The 21474-nt window shown below is 38.2% G+C and overlaps 1 protein-coding gene across 2 annotated transcripts in view; it reads right to left on the bottom strand.

The window, feature by feature from the left end:
- KHDRBS3 (KH RNA binding domain containing, signal transduction associated 3) overlaps window positions 1-21474 on the bottom strand; it is a 93603-nt gene that overhangs the window by 62374 nt on the left and 9755 nt on the right. For both annotated transcript variants that reach the window (XM_061995312.1, XM_061995313.1), the window contains exon 2: window positions 9150-9268. In XM_061995312.1, the coding sequence (XP_061851296.1) occupies window positions 9150-9268 (119 nt within the window). The remainder of the gene's footprint in view (window positions 1-9149; window positions 9269-21474) is intronic.

Raw genomic sequence — 21474 nt, 5'->3', positions numbered from 1 at the left:
TCCATTACTCCTTGTTCTGTCACTAGACACCACAGAAAAGAGTGTTGCCCCATCCTCTTGACATATACTTTTCAAATACTTGTGTTAATGAGATCCCCTGTCACTCTTCTCCAGACTAAACAGCCCCACATCCCACAGCTTTTCCTCATAAGAAAGATGCTCCAGTCCCCTGATCATCTTGGTAGATCTGTGCTAGACTCTCTCCTGAAGTTCTGTCCTTCTTGAGCTGGGGAGCCCAGAACTGGAGACAGGACTCCAGGTGAGACCTCACCAGGGCAGAGTAGAGGAGGAAGAGAAACTCCCTCAACCTGCTGGCCACATTTTTTGATGCATGCCAAAATGTCATTGTCCTTCTTGGCCTCAAGGGCCCATTGCTGGCTTAAGATACAGAAGTAGATACAAGTTAGCTCATACAGAGAATGGCTTACACTCAAGTCTCACGGATACTCTGAAAGCTCAGAAGGAAAAAGAATTTAGTCACCCCTACCATACTATGACTCTATGATCTTGGGAAGAAAGGTCAGGCAGCTCAAGAGGACAATAAGAATGTTCAAGTCATATAGGGAGCAAATAAGAACCAAGCTGGACACTGCTGTAAAAGACAAATATTAAAGTTTCTATAGACACATGAGTAATAAAAGGAGGGTTAAAGGGAATCTTTGTCCTTTAATGGATGAAGGCAGAAACTGAAGTGTTAGGTCAGTGGTTGGACTCCATCTTAAAGGTCTTTTCCAATCAAAATGATTCTGAGAAGCATAAGAACAAAACCAAAATTCAGGTCTAGTATTGAACTCAAGCTTATAAACTCTGAATTAGAGGCATCAGTAACAAAAAGATAACTGAGCAGTTTCAAACAGATCAGGTCACTCCTATCCACTAGCTTTGGCTCAGAATCAGACATGCCAGACTCTCCTCTTTTCTCTGTAGTACAGCACAATCATACTCAAACTGCTATAGATACCCCAAATTGTCATTGAGTTCACAAGCTTCAGCTTAACATTGCATTAAAGCAGTCATACTGCTTTCCAGCACAAGCTGGTCTGGAGGCTACCATTACATTCACAGTTCTACAGGACAGCTGTACTCTGAGGAGTCAAGTCATGAGTGTTAATTCTACAATGCATGAACCACCTACGTTTAAATCATTAAAATAGCATTTGATATCTTAGGTAGAAATCAGGATATTATGGTTGATGGTATACATAAACAGAACACAGTCTCCACTCAAAGCAGTTTCTAAAACAGGTCTTGAGGATATGCCAAATATGGTACCTCAAACAAAATTGCAATGACACACTTACAGGATCTTTGCAAAAACAGTGTCATGATTCATATTGACAGAGCTGGGAGGAAAGAACTGGAGAAGACAGTAAAAATTGTTACTTCAGCTAAAGCTCAAGCCAAGTAACACTCCAGTAGCGATCAACAGCACCCTCTAGTCTTACGTCATTTGAGCAAAAGAACATAACATTTCAGGGTTCTTTACTTTCTAAAACTTTTGATCACTGAAAGCATGCCTCTCTTACTTTATGGGTAATAACACACTATGAAGCAGAACAACTTCTTTAATCCCTCAATTGTGAGACTGTCTTGTCCATAGCATCTATTAGCTCATAAATATTAGTCAACTAAGACTTTGAAGTCTGTACTTTCCCTTCATGGATTGCTTTTGAGTGCTGTACAATTAAAAAATAAGACATTAAGTAAGGAAAATATATCCCAATAGAAACAGGGTAATCAATCATCAGGTATTTGATTGAAAATTTTTTCTCTATTGATAAATAACTCTAAGAAGCTCTTTTGCAGATGTAGTATGATGGAGTTACGGACAGCATTGCTTAACACCTATTTCTTTGGAATCCTCAAATCAAAACACCATTTCAGTTATCTGGAGACTTATTGTCTTATCAGGTCACTGCTCGAAACTACTCCCTGAAAACAGCTTGGGAAAACTTCTACAAAGGTTATACAAGTGAGACATTCTCTTCATACATATTTGATCCATTAAACCAATTTCAGAAAAAAAGGAATTAGCACCAGCATTATATTTTTTATGTATGGTTTATAGTAAGGGAAAGATAAGAAAAAGTAATCCTTGTTTATCCCCACCACGACAAGTCTCGTGAGAATGGTTCATCTAGCTTAAAACACTTAGTGAAAGTATAAACACTTGACCAAATGCTTCCTTGTAAAGCTAAGCAAGCCATTGCCATTAAAGCCACAGAAAGCTTTCTTAGCACATTAGTCCTCTGCAATAGTCCCTCATTAATAACATCACTAGAAAAGATAAAAATCATTAAAATAAAGGAAGGTGCTTTAAATTTCAGAAGCCAGGAAAACATATTTTTCCTACTCAATTCAATAAAGAAAGGTAAATACCTCAAGCATTTATGTCATAGTATACCATTCCACTTTCTCACCTCACAGTAAAAAGTCTTTAAACATTTATTCACAAGAGAAAGCCTGGTCAATTACTGTAAAGTTGCTCACAAGTTATCCCTAGTGTTACATTTGATGCGTGTTCCCATGTCACATATGGTTATACAACTACATTTTCTCATTTCTACTCTAAGAAATTCTTAGATCTAAGCATCATGAGAAATTGCTTTCTATATAGTCATGTGATTAAAATATTAATCTCTTCATGAATTTACAGAACAGCTACAGATATATTGTGTGAGACAAGGGTATTTTAAAATAGATTTTACTTTAAATGTTGAGTTAAAAGGCTTAAATGGATACTAGTTCCATAAATCAATAACTATTGAGAATATATAAAGAATCACTTCAGGGAATATAAGAATTTCTGACTTCTAAGATATATACAGTTTTTAAGTGTAGATCCATGAGCAGTTTTTAAAATGGTAGACAATAAAAACCCTGTTCCTATAGGTTTCTTCTATCTCATGGAAAACCATCATCACTCCATTCATGCATGGAAGCTATTTTTCTCTGCATTCAGAACACTTCAGTTCAAACTGTCAAAACAGAGTCAGATGTTTGAGATTAAACTACTGCACAACACATTCATTAAATGCACGGGAGCAGGAGAATACTGATCTGTCTCATTTATATCTAAGCTATGAAATATCTTTCACACATGCTGGAAATTCACACCAGTGTTAGGATAGATCTAGGGAGTCCCTTCACCAAGAAAACTACAGCATGACCTTTCACAGCCAACTCATTTTTTCCTGCCTCTAAGTCTGTGCAAGTTTGAAGATTTTTCTAGTTTGAAATGCAACAGAAGTACAGGTTGAGGAGTCACATTTTCACACTTGACCTAGAGTCAGTTGAGCTATTAGCTGACCTAATACCGAAGCGTACTGAGTCACCCTGAACTCCACTGCCTCAGCTGCCATCTCATTCCACTAACTGCAGTTTAGACACGCAGCATCCATATGGACTCTCCATTCAGAAATTAATCTTAACTACAGAAGTTGGCCCTTTTTTTATAAGGTTGCATAAAAGCCCTAAACTAATCTTTGCTTGTAGTATGTGTCCCACTTACAATAAGATTGCAGACAGCATCACCGAAGCTTATTCAAGCCTTCTCTAAATATCTAAGATTAATTTCTGTATCAGACTGAAAACTTAAGGGTCTTTTTTTCAGGGAGAATAAAAACACCCAAAAGAAGAAATAACTAAACTTGAATCTGAAGTCTACCAGATTCTTCTCCAATAGAAATCCAGCTGCTCTGAACTTCAGTCGCATAGCTTTCTGCTGCAGTTAACCTGCCACCTTCCAGGGCTATCAAGTGTAATGAGGCTGAATTTGCACAGGACCCAGCTACAATCTTGTGAGAATATATCTGACAGGACAGATCATGTGAGCAGGCATTACAATGCCAGTCTGATCAGATCAAAGCTAGGACTGCCTGATCCATGTTGAGGCTATTATGATTTATTCAAGGAGTCAGAACTAACAAGTTTCAAAGAGGGAACAGACAATGAAATACTTAACTAAGTTTCCTTTAACCCTGTGTCAGATAGTAAGCTCTCTGAATGAAAGTAGTGCATCAATGGGTTTTTTTGATCATATGATCTTATTTATCCAAAAAATAATTGACACTTCATTAATCATATCTATTTACCTAAACAGAGGCATTTTGGTTTACCAGAGTCATCATTGGCAAAAATAAATGACTAGTTTCTCCTAGCAAAATCACTTGTATTTGTAGTTAGTTTTGTTTTCAGATAAAAATCCTGTTAAGGTTTAATAATTTAAATAAGTTGGGGGCTTGATCTTGTTTAAAAGCCACCATCATTTATTTAGGGAAGCACTGTTTATAGCATTAAAAAAACTTAGTTTTTCCTCACCATTTCCTGGATTGTGAAATTTGCCTGATCTAACTCAAATTGGTACACCAATGCTATTTTGACAGAATTATCAGTTACTGGAGTGACTTAGGCTAACCCATTGACATGAAAAAAGAGTACAACTTTGGGAAGACTGAAGGCTTTTTTTTTGTCAAGAATCTTGTTCAATAGCTAAACAACATCAGTGGGGACTGCAGGCATATCGAAACAGATGCCAGCTTGCTAGGAAAACTGTTCTAAATTCAATATTCACATGCAGAAGAGGTTTTTGTACAGATTTCATCCATATTTAAGTTTCACTCTTCTGAAACATTTGTCACCAATCAGCAGCAAGAAAAAAATGCTCATAAATCAGAACCAAATCGTATTTGCATTAACACTAATACTTCTTGGAGGTAAGTTATCTAGGTAACTAAAAACATGCATAGGAAAGAGCATAAAGGCATAAAGCACTCAGAAAACCTGCAAAGATGCTTCATGTAAGCACTACATAATACTTCCTGCTTAAGTTCTACAGGATCTGAATATACAATGCATGCACTCTAAATACAGCTCAGTGAAACCCCTGACTGGATTAATTCCTTATCTACCCCAAAAGACTTAAAGCATCCCTAATTTGAGCCCTCTCAGAACACATCTACAAGGAATTTAGAGCAATAACTAGGATGCAAAAAGACTGTGTACAGGTAACCAAAACTCACATCATTCACTGTTGAAGCTACATTAATTCATGCAATACATTAAATTTACAGATCTCAGAAATAAAACAAGCCTAGTTCTAGTAAACAAGTGACACTAAAATGAAGTGACTGCTTCTGGCTTGAGGTGAGTCTTTTTCAGAGACCAAGAGTACTTAAGTCTGACTTCAAACTCACCTTTCAGACTAGTCTTACATAGGAAGAAATTTTAATTCCTATATGGAATCTTTAATGAGTAAGCTTTAACAAATGCCATCTAACAAAGTGAAAATGTCTACGAAAAACTGAATCCACCTACATTGGTGTAAAAACGTTCTTAAATAGAAAATATGCGGGATTTTAGACACTATCACAAGGGAGGCTTATGTGAGTAGAAATACCAGTATTCTGCTTTCTGTGAATAAGTCCTAGTGAAGGCACAGGGACTTCCATGGCATGTCTGTTCTGCACAATAGTTGTACTGTGTTGTCTAAAGAGACTTACAGGATTAAATCAAATGTCGAAATCTAAAATCAGGTTTCTTTCCTGAACACACTCTTATTCCAGTTCAGTCTAGATTGTCTCTATTGACCAGAGTTACTGAACACACAGTAGTGCTTAATCCACAGCAGATCATCCTGAATTCTACTGTGCAGCACACATGTCATGGTTTGACACGACAGCCTTTTCTGGTAAAGGGGAAGGGGCTGTAAAGATGGCTCCTGTAAGAAGTTGCTTGCAACTCTCCCCAGCTTTGAGCCAGACCCACTGCTGGGACTGAGCCATTTAGACACCTCCACAATCACATTTTAAGCGGAAGTCAGAAGAGGTTTCTTCATCTTCTTCCTGTTTCTTCCTTCTCTGCCCCTTCTTCTGGCTGGTGGTGGTGCAAGGAGTAGGAACAGTAAGAGAAACAACCATGTGGACTCCAAGGTCAGTGATGGAAGAGAGGAGGTGGTGTGCTGGCGCAGAGACTCCCCTGAATTCTGTGGAGAAGACTGGTGAAGCTGAGATTTATTTTCATTTCTTTGAAGACCCCACATCAGCGGTAGAGACTCATTTTGATAATGACCCTGTATCAGGGGCAGAGACTCATTTTGCTAAAGCTGGTCCTGGACCGGGGCAGCAATTCATTTTATTAAAGGCCCCGAGCCAGGGACAGTGATTATGGCTGGAGGAGGCTGTGCCCCATGGCGGGGGGGGGGGGGGGGGGGGGGGGACGGGACGGACTCAAACACTTCACTGCAGACCCGAGCCAGCGGCAGTGATTTTCTTTATCACTATGGCCGGAGCAGGCTGTGTCCCAAAGGAGGGACCCAATACCGACAGCTGTAACTGTGGGGAGGAATCCACAACAAAGCAGCTCATTAAACTTATGCCCAGAAGAGGCCTTGTCCTGATAGAGGGACCCTGTAACTGCAGAAGCCGCAGCTGTTGGGAGCAACCCACACCAGAGAAGTTTAAGGATTGTGTCCCAGGGGAGGAACCCCATATTGATGCAGGGAAGAATGCCAGGGCAATTATTCCGTTTTGTTTCTTGTAGAATAAAATTTCCTACTTTCCTCTCTAAGTCGAGCACTGGAATCTGTTTTGCCCAGAACCATAATTGACAGCAAGCACCCCCTGCCCTTGTCTCAATCCACAACAACCTTTCTTATCTTTTTACTCCCATTTCGCTGGGGTCTCTGCCATCCTAACGAGGGTGGGGGTGAATGGGGGCAACAAGCAAGAGACTGTCACGGTGCTGCTGTGCTAGCTGGGTCAAACCACAGCAACATGCAGAACAACCTGGTGATCAGCCCCAGTCAGCATGGGTTTATCAAGATGAGGTCCTGTTTAGCAAACCTGATTTTCTATGACAGTGACCCACTTGTGAGATGAAGGAAAGGCTGTGGATGTTGTCTGCCTTGACTTCAATAAGGCATTTGACACTGTTTCCCACAGCATTCTCTTAGAGAAACTGGTTGTTCTTGGCTTAGATGGGCAGACACTTTCCTAGGTGAAAAACTGGTTAGATAGTCAGGTCCAACAGGTTGTGGTCAATGGAGTTAAATCCAGTTGGTGGCTGGTCACAAGTGGTGTCCCTCAGGGCTCAGGGGGCCACTCCTGTTTGATATTTTGCTTAATGATCTGGATGATCATTAGCAAGGCAAAAGTCTGTCTGGTCTCCCTAGTGACAAGCAATAGAACAAGAGAAAATGGCCTCAAGTTGCACCAGGGTAGGTTCAGGCTGGATATGAGGAAAAATTTCTTTCCTGAAAGGGTTGTCAGGCATTGGAACAGGTTGCCTAGGGAGGTGCTGGAGTCACTGTTCCTAGAGGCGTTTAAGAGACAGGTGGATGTTGCACTTAGGAAAATGGTCTAGTGGTTGATAGGGCTGGGACAAAGGCTGAACTCAATCTTAAAGGTCTCTTCCAGGTGGTTCTACAATTCTAAGTGCCCATTCAAATTATGGTAAGAGCTTCCCTACTAGACACCTTAAACAAGAATTTCAATGCCTAGTCCTTTGAAGAAAGGTGACACTATATAAAGCAAAAGCATCTTTCAATAAACACCATTTCCCTTTAATACCTGTTTTGCTTTTCTTTCCCTTGAACTCACGTAACAACATCAATAGCAAAGAAAAAATAATCTTGATTACAAATACTGACAGTCTCTTTCCCTATCTTTTACCTTCCCATTTTTGTGTTTCTGGTTGTTTCTATATAGCTCTTTCCAGTTATACAGAAGTCAGAATTCCAAAGAGGTGCCTACATATAAATACTCTGCAATCTTGAATTCAATGAAGCAATATTTCATGAAACTTTTAACATTGGTAAACCAATTCCTGTAAGTTACTCAGAGTCTTGTGAGAAAAAACACTGATAGTGTGGTGAAAAAATATTTAGGAAAAAGTTTTCTTAAAGAGATGGAAAAAAAAACAACTCCTTTCCTCCATGAGCAAAAAAATATGAAATCTTGTAATTTCCAATAGGAAGAAAAAGCCACTACAAAGAAGTGAAAAAGGCTAATCTGATTTTTGTAACATTAACCTTAAAATTTAAAAAGGGATCAAAACAATAAAGTTGAATAAATGCTTCCAGGTACCAATATTTTAGTGCAGAACATTTGGCAGTAGGATTAAGAATTCATGGTAGTCAAAGATATTAACAAAGTAGTTCCTATCCCTCCAGAATAGACTGCATAATTTAGTAGTGTAGATATAACTAATTCAAGACTAACAACGGCTTAAATTTAAGAGGATGAGAAGAAAAGGTTACACAGTGGGTTTCTTAGCAGTGCATTTTACATTGCACTTTTACCTATAATAAGGTTTCAAAGCCTGACATCAGAGTCAATTTAAATATTATCATAGAATGGTAGGGGTTGGAAGGGACTTCTGCAGATCATCTAGTCCAAATCCCCTGCAGAAGCAGGTTCACCTAGATCAGGTCACATAGGAATATGTCCAGGCAGGTCTTGAAGACCTCCAAGGAAGGAGCCTCCACACCCTCTCTGGGCAGCCTGTGCCAGGGCTCCATCACCTCAACAGTGAAATAGTTTTTTCTTATATTGAAGTGGAACTTTGTGTTCCAGCTTCATCCCATTACCCCTTGTCCTGTTGCAATGGGATGTCCCAACTTCCTGACACCCACTCTTTAGGCATTTGTAAACGTTAATAAGATCCCCCCTCAGTCTCCTCTTCTCCAGACTAAACAGCCCCAGTTCCTGCAGTCTTTCCTTGTATGAAAGATATTCCAGTCCCTTGATCATCTTAGTGGCCCTGCACTGGACTCTCTCCAGAAGTTCTCTGTAAAAATGTATCCTTTTTGATACTCTTAGGAGGAGGGTCCTGCTGTCCTGAAAGTGGTTTCTCATTTATTCTCAATACACTACTTGCAGTGATCAGCACCATTTTTTCAAACAAGAACCATCCCTACCTTAGAATTTCTATAGAACAGACAACAGCACCAAAACTACTAGTCAAGAACAGCACCAAAACTACTAGTCAAGAACAGCACCAAAACTACTAGTCAAGAACAGCACCAAAACTACTAGTCAAGAACAGCACCAAAACTACTAGTCAAGAACAGCACCAAAATATTTAAGTTAGAAACTACGTTAGTGGAATATCTTTTCTGAGCACTTTGAATTTATCAAAATTGGGCTTACCTTAGGGAATTGTTTTACTGGAATCAAAACTTTTTGTCCCAACTTCATATTTTTATTGATGACTACATCAATATATTTCTCTTCTTCCTTTCCTTCCCCTTTTTGGTATTTTTCAATTTCTGCAAAAAGAAAAAAATACTCAATTTAATATGATCTAAAAGCTGAGAGTCTTCCAAGTCAGTATAAACTAAAAGCTTCAAAACTAATCCTGTAAAGCATAACACATATGGCATCTTGTGTAATTAATACAGATAATTGGTTATATAGGCCAATAGGGTAAACTATGTTTTGTCTTTTCAAGTTTGTAATATTCATGTTCATACAGAACCTCAGATTAAAACTGAAGCTTTTAAAATGCTAACTTTCAGCATTTAGGATGCATTTACATTTTGCATGGCTCAAGCAGCAAAAAAAAAATATTTTTAGATACCTTTATTCATTTTTAAATTCAAGGACTTACATAGTTTAATACTTGACTATTTTATTCCTCTACAGTACAGTCAAAGTATACAGCTTTAACAGTGGTTTTCTACAGTCTATTTGAGTAAAGGTCAATCTTTCAGAATTACAGGAATGTAATTGAGACACACAGATCATACCCAAAAATCTGAGATTAGTGTTATATCACTGAAGGCAATTAGGAATGAGATTTAGAAGTTCAAACTCAAGCTGCCTGACCCTACTTAATCAAGATACATAAAAATGATTCTCGATTATAATTCTCTGAAAACACTGATTGCCCGGTGTGTTACTGTGCTGATGAAAATCTGTAGATTTCATTTCATTGGTGGGGAAACATGAAAAACATATAAGGAGTCTAAAAACAAAGCACTGCTTGAAATCTTCAACATCTTCATCAATGACCTGGATGAGGGGACAGAGTGTATCCTCAGCAAGTTCGCTGGTGACACCAAACTGGGAGGACTGGCTGATTCCCCAGAAGGCTGTGCTGCCAGTCAGTGGGATCTCGATCGGCTTGAGAGTTGGGCAGAGAGGAACCTCATGAGGTTCAACAAGGACAAGTGCAGAGTCCTGCATCTGGGGAGGAACAACCCCATGCACCAGGACAGGCTGGGGGTTGAACTGCTGAAGAGCAGCTCTGCAGAGAGAGACCTGGGAGTCCTGACTGATAATAAACTGAAAATGAGTCAGCAATGTGCCCTCGTGGCCAAGAAGGCCAATGGCATCCTGGGATGCATCAAGAAGAGTGTGGCCAGCAGGTCAAGGGAGGTTCTTCTCCCTCTCTACTCTGCCCTGCTGAGGCCTCATCTGGAGTCCTGTGTCCAGTTCTGGGCTCCTCAGCTCAAGAAGGACAGGGAAGTGCTGGAGAGAGTCAAGCACAGAGCTACCAAGATGACCAGGGGACTGGAGCATCTTCCTTATGAGGAAAGGCTACAGGAACTGGGGCTGTTTAGTCTGGAGGAGACTGAGGGGAGATCTTATTAACATTTACAAATATCTCAATGGTGGGTGTCAGGAGGTTGGGGCATCCTTTTTTTCTATAGTAGGTAGCAACAGGACAAGGGATAATGGGGTGAAGCTGGAACACAAAAAGTTCCAATTCAATATAAGAAAAAACTATTTCAGTGTGAGCGTGAGGGAGCCCTGGCACAGGCTGCCCAAGGCAGGTTGTGAAGTCTCCTTCCTTGGAGGTCTTCAAGACCTACCTGGACATGTCCCTATGCAACCTGATCTAGGTGAATCTGCTTCTGCAAGCGGATTGGACTAGGTGATCTCTAAAGGTCTCTAAAGATTGAGTCCATCATATTGTGTTATAGATGTTAGCACAGGAAATACCAAAATCCAATAAATTTCAGAAGTGCAAAGTTATTCTACTGCCACATAGCATTTGTCCTCCAGAACCATCTTCAAACATCTTGTTTTTCCACAAGAAATACCCCTCTATTCAGTCAAAGAATGGCATTTGAAGATTTGATTTCAAGACCTTGAAGTTTCAGCTAGGAATAAGAACTTATGCCAACAGTAGACAGTAATAACTTTTCAGTGCAAAGAAATCAACAAAAAAAAGCAGAAAGAGAAAGCATCCTTTAGGTACACTTTGCAAGACAATTTAGTTTGAAATTCAATTAAAAAGAACAGGAGTAGTTAAACAACATTTTGCTTACTAAAAACCAGGCAAGTCCCTAGGAAGTTAATTCACGTAGCTTCTAGTAAATACTTTTGAGGAACCCTAAGCAACCTTCCTCTGAAGTGTCCTTGGTGCTGCAGCATGCTCAGAAAAGACAGTAAAACTCTCAGCCTATAGGCTGACAACAGCTACTGAGGAATATTAACAGCTGAATCCAAGTTAAAATTGAATTCACAAGTTTTGCGGATGCCAATTAATGGGCTAAAGAATTACGGGCAAAATAAAGCTACACTGAATTTCCAGATGAAATAAACACTCAGAAAGACCCACTCAAAACACAAGGTGGTATTTATTTTCATCACGTTAAACTTTCTATTACATTCAGACCTAGGAGTGTAGTACTATCACAGCACTCATACAAATACACTAAATATCCCTTCTCATGATATAACATGATAAAGCTCTTGATTTCCTGGAAAACAAGACTATATACTTAAAGGTTTGAACTTTTTATGAATGGAAAACAAACATGATACTGATTTGAACACTGGTATTGGTATACAGTACCTAACATTATAAATATTCAAAGCTCAAAACTCAGAAGTATGTTGGTCTTTAGTAGTATTTTACACCAAGAAATATTAAAATAGTAATAAAAATACATCTATTTTGTTATTATTGAAGCAAATGCAGTTACAACACTAAACTACCTTATTTGGTATTGACTTTAAATGTTAGGACTAGAATTTGTTCAGGGAAGTCAGAAAAGCACAGTTCAGGTCCATTCAAGATCAAAATTAATGCCTTGTGCCTCAGTATTTTGGAATAGATCAATGCACTGAAAACTCCTTCTAGTTAGATTGATAAAAGACAGAGAAGTTTTCATTAGCTATAATTACTGTAACAGTGAAGTTACCTAAACTTAAAGTAAGTGACAGTGAAGTTACCTAAACTTAAAGTAAGTGTTTTCAATGTGGTCCATGTTTTTATGAACTGATAAAGATAAAAATTTGTTTTCTCCCCTTGAGTCATACACTATTTTACACAACTACATCTATGGCATACCCTGCTATTCCCTTGTCCACCCTTGTCCAGTATTTGAAGGACTTCACTGCAACAATTTTATTCTAGATACTCATTTCATTGTATTTTGATGCAGTTCATACAAAAAAATTAAGGTTGTAGAAAATATTCCCTTCTTGCTCTAGTAAATCATTTAACTCATTTGACTTGAATACAAACATAATTAATAGATTTAATACTTTGGCTACTTTGAGTTTTCTTTAATAAACAGGCACTGTCCATTGTCATAGCACTATGAAACAAAAGATTTTTTCCCTATTATGGCCTAAAGTTAATCAAGCTGACTTAAGACTTCATGCATATTCACTGCTGTCATAGAACTTATTTTGGATTAACAAAGGCCACTAAACTACTGAAAAGTTATTTACATTTAGACTTTTTCCTCAAATTTGTCATTTCTTTGCAGTCAAACAAGATTAATATGATATGAAGTATGGTAGAATTTTATCCCTATCTCTACAGCTCATTCAATATCATTCAAATACATCAAGCTTTAGGTAATTAGCAAAAAATTATGCCAGATCACACAGGAAAACAGTCAGATTTTCAAGGTCAAATGGATAGGAAGATTTGCCTTCTCCTAATCCCTAGATTACATTCTGTATCACTTAGCTATATGAACCAATGACATTTCCTAGATCACAAATAGTAAATAACCATGTGATTAAAGCTTCCCATAATGCCAGAGATTTAAATCTCATGTTCTCAGACTAAGGATGCAGCTAATGCAAGAGCCCAGGAATTTAACTGGATGAAGTAATAACAGCATGGATTTTTTTTCTTTACATTTAATCATAGCAGAGATTTAAGCAATGATTACTCCTCAGTTAATTCACCAAATAACATTGCTAGATACATCAGATAATGACAAAGTAAAATTGTTTCACGTTAATCTTTAGGTAGAATTAATCTTCCTGACGCAGAACTACAAGCCAGAATTCCAACTTCCTCTGCTAAACCAATATACATACTTGTGTTTGATGTAGAACAAAGTGATACTTTCTGAAGTAAATTAATATAGTCAATGTAAGACCAAATGTAAAACTTAAGTAAATCAAAATGATTATTGCATTTGTCCTTAACACAGTTTTCCCATAACACAAGATTAGGAGAAACGGGAACCTGGTAAATTTGTCTGCAAATCCTTAAGAAACATTGCTCATTTTCCTTAGATTCGGGAATTAGGCATCCTATTAAATCAAAGTAATTTCATACCAACTTTTCCTACTTCAGATGGAATACTAAGGCTCAGATTCTAGGACATCCAAAGGACATATAAGAAACAGACTTTGGTTTATTACTCTATTACATAAAGATCTCCTGTATGCGCAATGTGCCCTCATGGCCAAGAAGGCCAATGGCATCCTCGGATGCATCAAGTGTGGGCAGCAGGTCAAGGGACGTTCTGCTCCCCCTCTACTCTGCCCTGCTGAGGCCTCATCTGGAGTCCTGTGTCCAGTTCTGGGCTCCTCAGCTCAAGAGGGACAGGGAAGTGCTGGAGAGAGTCCAGCACAGGGTCACCAAGAAGATCAGGGGACTGGAGCATCTTCCTCATAAGGAAAGACTGCGGGAACTGGGGCTGTTTAGTCTGGGGAAGAGGGGACTGAGGGGGATCTCATTTAATATTTACAAATATCTAAATGGTGGGTGTCAGGAGGTTGAGGCTTACATTTTTCGATGGTACCTAGTAGCAGGGCCAGAGGTAATGGGATGAATCTGGAATACAAAGTTTCATTTAAACATAAGAAAAAACTATTTCACTGTTGTGAGGTGAGGGAGCCCTGCCACAGGCTGCCCAGAGGGGTTGTGTAGTCTCCTTCCTTGGAGGTCTTCAAAACCCACCTGGATGTGTTCCTGTGCAACCTGATCTAGGTGGACCTGCTTTGGTAGAGAAGTTGAACTAGATTATCTCTGAAGGTCCCTTCCAACTCCTACCATTCTATGATTCTATGATTGTGGCAAAGTCCATATTTTAAAAAGCACATTTTAAGCATTACCTATTCTGAAAATATTGATAGCATTTTTGCAGTGAAGCAAAGTTGCACTAAGTCAGCTGTGCTGGATGTTGATTTAATGCTCACAGTACTTCCATGACTTGTTCCAGTAAATCCAAAGTGCAGTAACAAACTGATGAACCCAACAATATTTTGATGACCTTGAGAGCTTAATCAGTGGTACAGTAAAATGGTCTCAACTATGCTGCAGATTACACATCGTTCAGGGGACTCCTTTATTCCCTGACACAATAATAACTAAAAATTCAGAAATAGTACCTCTCCAACAAATATTAGTTGTCTTTTCAGCTGAAATTAGTACTGCACTACATGAACTTTTCAAATCAGAATCATCACGCTAAGGTTTTAATACATTTCAAAAAGTACCCTGAAAGAAACCCCATAGATTTCCTGACAGTAGCTTCCAAGAGACCTGCAACTCACCCTCCCTGTCCTATTAACATGAAAGCTGGATGATCCGACTAATTTTTGCCCTGAACAGAGAAGGTAAACAACATTCTGCTTTAGGGTACCTTAAAACATATATATCTTAGTCATGTTACCTTCAAAGCAGTTTATCTGTGTATATATTCACAAAATATATATAATTCCTCAGTTGGAATTGTATTTGGCATCCCAATTCCCCACAAAAAAACCCCACAACTGAGAACAGCAACTAACCTATTCTGATAGAAATAATGACTTGGACAAATATCCCATTTTCCACCCACGAGATATTTCCAAACTCAATACTAATCAGGGTATCTTCATGAAAGAAAAATTAGAGAACTAAAAAAAACAAAAAGCCTCAAGAATTTTAAACTAGTTATACATGTGGAGCAGCAGCACCTAGAGCCATCCTCAATGGTCACACAACTCAAATGTATTAAATTTTTAAATTTCTAATGCAGTGCTACTGTACCCATCCCCATTCCTCTATGAACTTCAGAAAACTCCATTGCTTAATACTTTAAAAAAGCCTCTCTAAAATAAAGTTTAGCATCCACAGTAGGTCCTAATTCAGAAGTGATATTAAAAAAGGGTGCAATTTATTTCAAATGCATATTATTTCCATAGTTGAATTCAGAGTAACTGTCTTTCATATGCCACCTTAATTTTGTTAAAAAAAGTGACAATGAATGTAATTTGAGTTTTACAATAAAATGAGTAGTTCATGCTAGAATGATGCCTACAACATTCACCATATTCAAATTAATAATCTCCCTGTTGGACTCAAATCCACCTTTATTTAAATTGCATTCACAAGCATTTTAAGTTCTATTTTACAGTCTAAGTACTACGATCTGCACTGATCTGAAAATACATTTCAGTCACAATTATGACAAATATTTTGAACAAGCTTTTGTATTTAAGCAATTCAAAACTAATTGAACAGCTATTACCTTCACATCAAACACGACTCCACTAAAATCTGTTTAGACTAATACTAACAATGAAGTAGAAACTACCAAAACTAACATAGAAGATTAACAGATGTTCAGTCCGTCTTGCTCAGAAAAAACAAGATGTAAAGATAGGCTTCAGTTCATATACTCACCTTACTCCAGTGAAAGCTACTATTTCTCATTGTGAAGAGAGTTTCTGAACAACATGTACAACAGTACTTAATACTACTTGGAGTATATGTCTTAGACAAAATAAAGTTAGTATTTTGTATCAAGGGCCCTTGTGAGCAGTTGTTCCATCTTTTTTCTTCTTTTTTAGGACTAGGGATAATGGACAAAAGTTGGAACAAAAAATTCCACTTAAGGAAAAGCTGTTTTACTGTTCAGGTGAGGCAACCCTAGCAGAGACTGCCCAGGAAGGGTGTGGAGTCTCCTCTGAGGGTTTTCAAACCCACCTTGTCATGTTCCTGTGTAACCTGATCTAGGTGGACCTGCCTTAGCCAGAGGGTTGGATTAGATGATCTCTAGAGGTCCTTTCCAACCCCTACCACTCTGTGATTTTGTGATATGTATGAACAGAACTAGGTAGTCATCTCAGCAAGTCACCAAGAAGAGTATATATCCTGTCTTCCTTATAATGTATCATAGAATCATTAGCATCATTATCATTAACATTACAGAGCCATTATGGTTGGAGAAAATGTTTAAGATCATTGAGTCCAACCACTAACCTCACATTTTCAGGCCCATAACTAAACCATATCCCTCAGCACCTCATCTGCATCTTTTGAATATCTCTAGGGATGGCAACTCCACCACCTCCCTGGGCAGCCCATTCCAATGCTTCAAAACCCTCTCAGAGAAGTTCTTCATAATGTCCAGTCTAAACTTCCAGTGGCAACAACTTGAACCTATTTCCTCACGTCTTATTATTCATTGAGAGATCAATCCCCCACTTCATTAAATCTCCCCCTCAGGTAGTTGTAGAGAGTGATCATATCTCATCACAGCCACCTCTTTTCTAGGCTAAACATTTCCAGTTCCTTCTGCCACTCCTTGTAAGACTTGTTCTCTAGACCCTTCATTAGCTTCACTGCAGTCTCTAGACATGGTCCAGCACCTCTACATCCTTGTAGTGAAGGACCCAGAACTGAACACAGTATTCAAGGTGTGGCCTCAGTAATGTATCAATCACTCTGGGAACATCACTGCCCTTGTCCTGTTGGTCATACTACTGCTGATAAAAGTCAGGATGCCATGGGCCTTCTTGGCCATCTGGGCACACTGCTGGCTCATTTTCAATCAACAGTAAATTAACACCCCAAAATATTTTCTCTCTGCCCTAAGCTTGTAGCATTGCCTGGATTGTGACTAAAGTGCAGGACCTGGCACTTGCATTGTTGAAACTCATGTGACTGTCCTTAGGCCATTGCTCCAGCCTGTCCAGGTCCCTTCGAAGAGTCTTCCTGTCCTCAAGCAGGTCCTACACTCCCACTCAGCTTGGTCTCATCAGCAGATTCACTGAGGGTGCACTCAATTACCTCAAGGTCATTGGTAAAGATATTAAAGAAAACAGGCCTCAATACTGAGCCCTGGTGAACACCACTGATAACTTGCCATCAACTGGATTTAACTCCATTCACTACAACTCTCTGGGCCCAGCCATCCAGACAGTTTTCCATCTATCTCAGAGTAGGTCCATCCAAGCCATGGGCAGCCAGTTTCTCCAGGAAACTGGAAGAAACTGGCTGGGAGAGACTGTGTCAAAGGGCTTAAAGTCCAGGAAGTCCACATCCACAGCCTTGCTCCTCATCCACCAAGTAAGTCATCTTGTCACAGAAGGACTCATACATCTGTAGCTCAGAAAGCCATGATTTGTTACTTGAAAGCACACCAGAAATTTAAGTTGCATCATAGCATTACATATGCTCAAGTAGTCCACAAAGATTCAATTTCCATGTAAAGCAGTTCATTCTTCCTCCTGTCCATGACTCTACCATTACTGTTCTGCAAGACTACATACTCTGATGTATACACATCCTTCCAAAAGGTACACTTCTCCTATTGCCCCCAGAACATAATATATTATCTGTCCAGGGAAAGGAAAAAGAGATGAAGCTACCACAGGTACCTAAGTGGCTAATTCTTACATTGAATTCAGTTAAACAGAGTTAGCACCAGACTGTTTGGACTTAGAAAACTCACATACACACGACCCAATACAACCATTACCAACAACAAACCACCTCAGTCTTACTACAGAAATTGAGAAAAATATCTACACTTTGTGACATCACAGTGGTCAAGTGAACAAGGAAAGTGAAAGCTAGCCCTGCATTGGAGCCAGTAAAAGACAAACCACTGAAAACAATATATGCTTGAGTAATCTTCCTGCATTCCTTCTGTATTAATCCAACCTACTTTTTGTAATTTCCCAAGTTTGATTCTAACACAAGTTGCCTGGTCCTTTGAATTAATTTGTCAGATTTCTAAGACTATATCTTCCAACTTCAACTACAGCACAAACTATTGATGTCCAATTAAGTTTTGTGAAAAGGCAAATTTATACAGAAAGAACATTAAACTACAGGTGAATGTAAAGGTACATTGCAGACAGGTTGTATTTTAATCCATGAAACAAAAATATAGCTCATAAATGTGAGAAATGCTTTCAGAATACTACTGAAAAAGGTAACAATTCAAAGATCCTGAAGTATTTGTTCATTCTGGTCACAGATGTATAAAATAAACCTGTAGAGGTTAGTTGGTGCATGTAGAGGAATGTGCACAAATTCCAGCACATTATTCTGGATTATTTTAACACCTCTAATCCTTCAGAAGGCCATTACTCATACTGCAGCAGATAAGAGGTAAAACACTACTCTTGGTACAGTTATGGTAGGCAGTATTTTTACTTTATTTGTCATACATTACAGTCCTTGGCTGCAGTAACAGCTTGGCAGGGAAAACATGAAGGCAGCTTGAACATCTATTGCCCTGTGAGAAAGTGCAGTTTAAAAAAACTGATGCAAAAATTATTTATGAGCTTCAACATAAGTTGAATGTTTAAAAACTCTCAACATTCAGGCTAAAAGATAACTAACAGAGGTATAACATTAATTACTGTCCCTCCACATGCTCAATAGCAGGTGAATCCACATCTACTGTATATAAAGATACCTATTATGTCAAATTAAGTAGACTGCTACCATGTTCAAGTATTGTTCAACTGAATTCATAAATCCAGTTGAATCAAATCATGGAGTTTTAGACCAAGATCATACTACCCTAGAAGTGTGATAAACCTTACAAGTCAGCTTATAGACTCATTCCTGTCACAGCTCATTAGGGAAGGAACCAACATCTGACAACTGACCAGTTTCTCCAGGACAGAAGTGATATGTACATCTGTAATAAACCTGTTCTCTGAAGGATCACATGCTTATCCATGTAGCAACTTAACTGAAAAAAGCAATCATCCAACCTTTATGGGATCTGTCAGAACTTTTTCTTAAACTAGTATGTCTACATTCACACAAAGTAATATAACAGAACATTACTCAATTTTCCAGATTTAAGAAAAAATGAAATAGACCTTCATGATACATACCTGTATAAATATCTGAACTACCAACTTATGCCAGTAAGCTTGGCTGAAACAGATCTTGTAAAGAAAATTCAAATGTACCAGTTTTAGCACCATTTGTATTATAGTTTTATTTGCCCTAGGAAACAAGTCTTAAATTACTTTAGATAAAGACAGTGTCTTCACGTTTAGCTGAAGAAGAACTAAACTTAATTGCTTCTGTGTCACATGTTTCAGGTTGGTAAATTTAAAATGGATGGATTTTTATCCCCAAATGTATTTTTATATGCTCAAAGTCAAGTTTCTTTCCAATAGACAGTTGTTACTTCAGTGAGAATCAGAATCACCTGCATGACATTCTGTGCAATTACTCAGCAGTCAAGATATTGCCTATTTGCTTGTATTAAATGTTTTGAACACTGTTTAAAATCAAGGGCTTTTATGGAAGTTGAAAGTGTGCCATCTCAGTTTCACTGCAGTTTCAGAAGCATGTAGTTATGTGCTGAATTTCAGGCATGTTATTTTCATTAATCCAACTAATTTAAAAATATCACCTTTCACTGAACATTACAGCTTTTTCCTCAGTGATGATTGTGTTGTGAAATTTATGGTGCTAATTCCTATATTTAATAGTCTAAATAGCAGATGTGTGTACTTTTGTACAGATTTTACACAGAAAAATCAACAATTTGAAAATGTCACATGCACAAGGGAGCTGACATCTTTAAGTACAGTGGAACAATTCACAGTCAGGGAAGTACAAAGTGAGACAGGAAAACTAAGACTGAAGTGGTCACAATGAGTATCAGTAGTGCTGGGAAAATGCAGAAGCTGGTACTGAGCAGACATCTGCCCTGCCTGTCCCCCACTTGTCTTCATAACCCCATATATTCAAGTTTCTGCTACTTCATCACTTCTGTCTGCCAAGAAATAATAAAAGTGCCAACACCAAGAATCTGAGGTGCCATTACTTCTTGGTTCAGTGGTGTTTGAATTGCTTCTATATGGGAAAGAAAATTTTGATGTCTCATTCTATAGAAGTTTAGAATCAAGTTAACTCTTAGATGTTGCAGAGGACAATGCAGATGCATTTCATGAAACGCAGCTGGTGAGAAATTTGGAATCTGGGTGCCCAAAGTATGAAGGACAGCTGGGACAGCAATAACCACTTGATATAATAGATTTTTCTATAACTCCTTGTTAGAAGCAAAGCTAAAGTAAAACCAAAACAGTAATAATTAGTACTTGTCCCATTAATACATATTCCTAAAGAATCATTAATGTGTATATTGTTTCAAATGTCACTTGCCTTTCTGGTTCATTTATTTTACAGCAAGTGCAACCACAACTTACCTGGCTACAAACACAGTAATCCCCTAAAATGACACAATGTACTACTTTGTGTAAAGAAATAAACTGAACTGGAAAAGATACAACTGTCCACTAGCAATAAATCTGGAAAGAACATTTAAGGGAGAAGTCACTCTTTCTCAAGCCATCAGGAAAAATATAGGCACAAATACCTCTTACAAATTTGACATGAGGATTTAGAGACTTAGTGTTTCACACAGCAAGAAAATACCATAAATGCTAGAATGAATCTTCATGGCATATAAAGTGAACTACATCCCCAAGACTGCTCTTTATTTTAGTATGTCTTTAAGCAACACACAACTAATTGAGTAGATAACTATTTTAATTTTTAACAGCCTGTATTTAAAAATCTGAACATAACAGAAAGGGATGGGAATGAGTAAAAGTGGTTTTTTCCAGTAAATTCATAGACTGTATTTTACTCTTGCATAATAACTATCTATTTGCAATATGTCTTGACAAGATGCTAGGGATTAACTACATAGCTGGCCAGAAGCACCTATTCTCTTATCTCTTTTTTTCCTTAAAGGCCTATTTGCTCCTATTTCTTTGTTTTGTGGCCTAGCTTGAAACTGTATTCACTAATTCTGTTAGTATTTCAAACATGTAAAAATTTCTCCAATGTTATAATGGTTGTCTTGAGGATGAAATACTGTAAGATGTAAAGAAGAGGGATTATCACCAAAAGCTCAACTATATCAATTATAATCAATCAAAAAGCTAATTAGTCATCAATAAAATGAAGGAAAAATAAATCTCTAATATTTTTCATTACAACACAGCTTGACATCCA

Source organism: Colius striatus, chromosome 4, assembly GCF_028858725.1.
Source record: "Colius striatus isolate bColStr4 chromosome 4, bColStr4.1.hap1, whole genome shotgun sequence".
Taxonomy (NCBI): Eukaryota; Metazoa; Chordata; class Aves; order Coliiformes; family Coliidae; genus Colius; species Colius striatus.
This window is presented reverse-complemented; position numbering and strand designations above follow the sequence as displayed.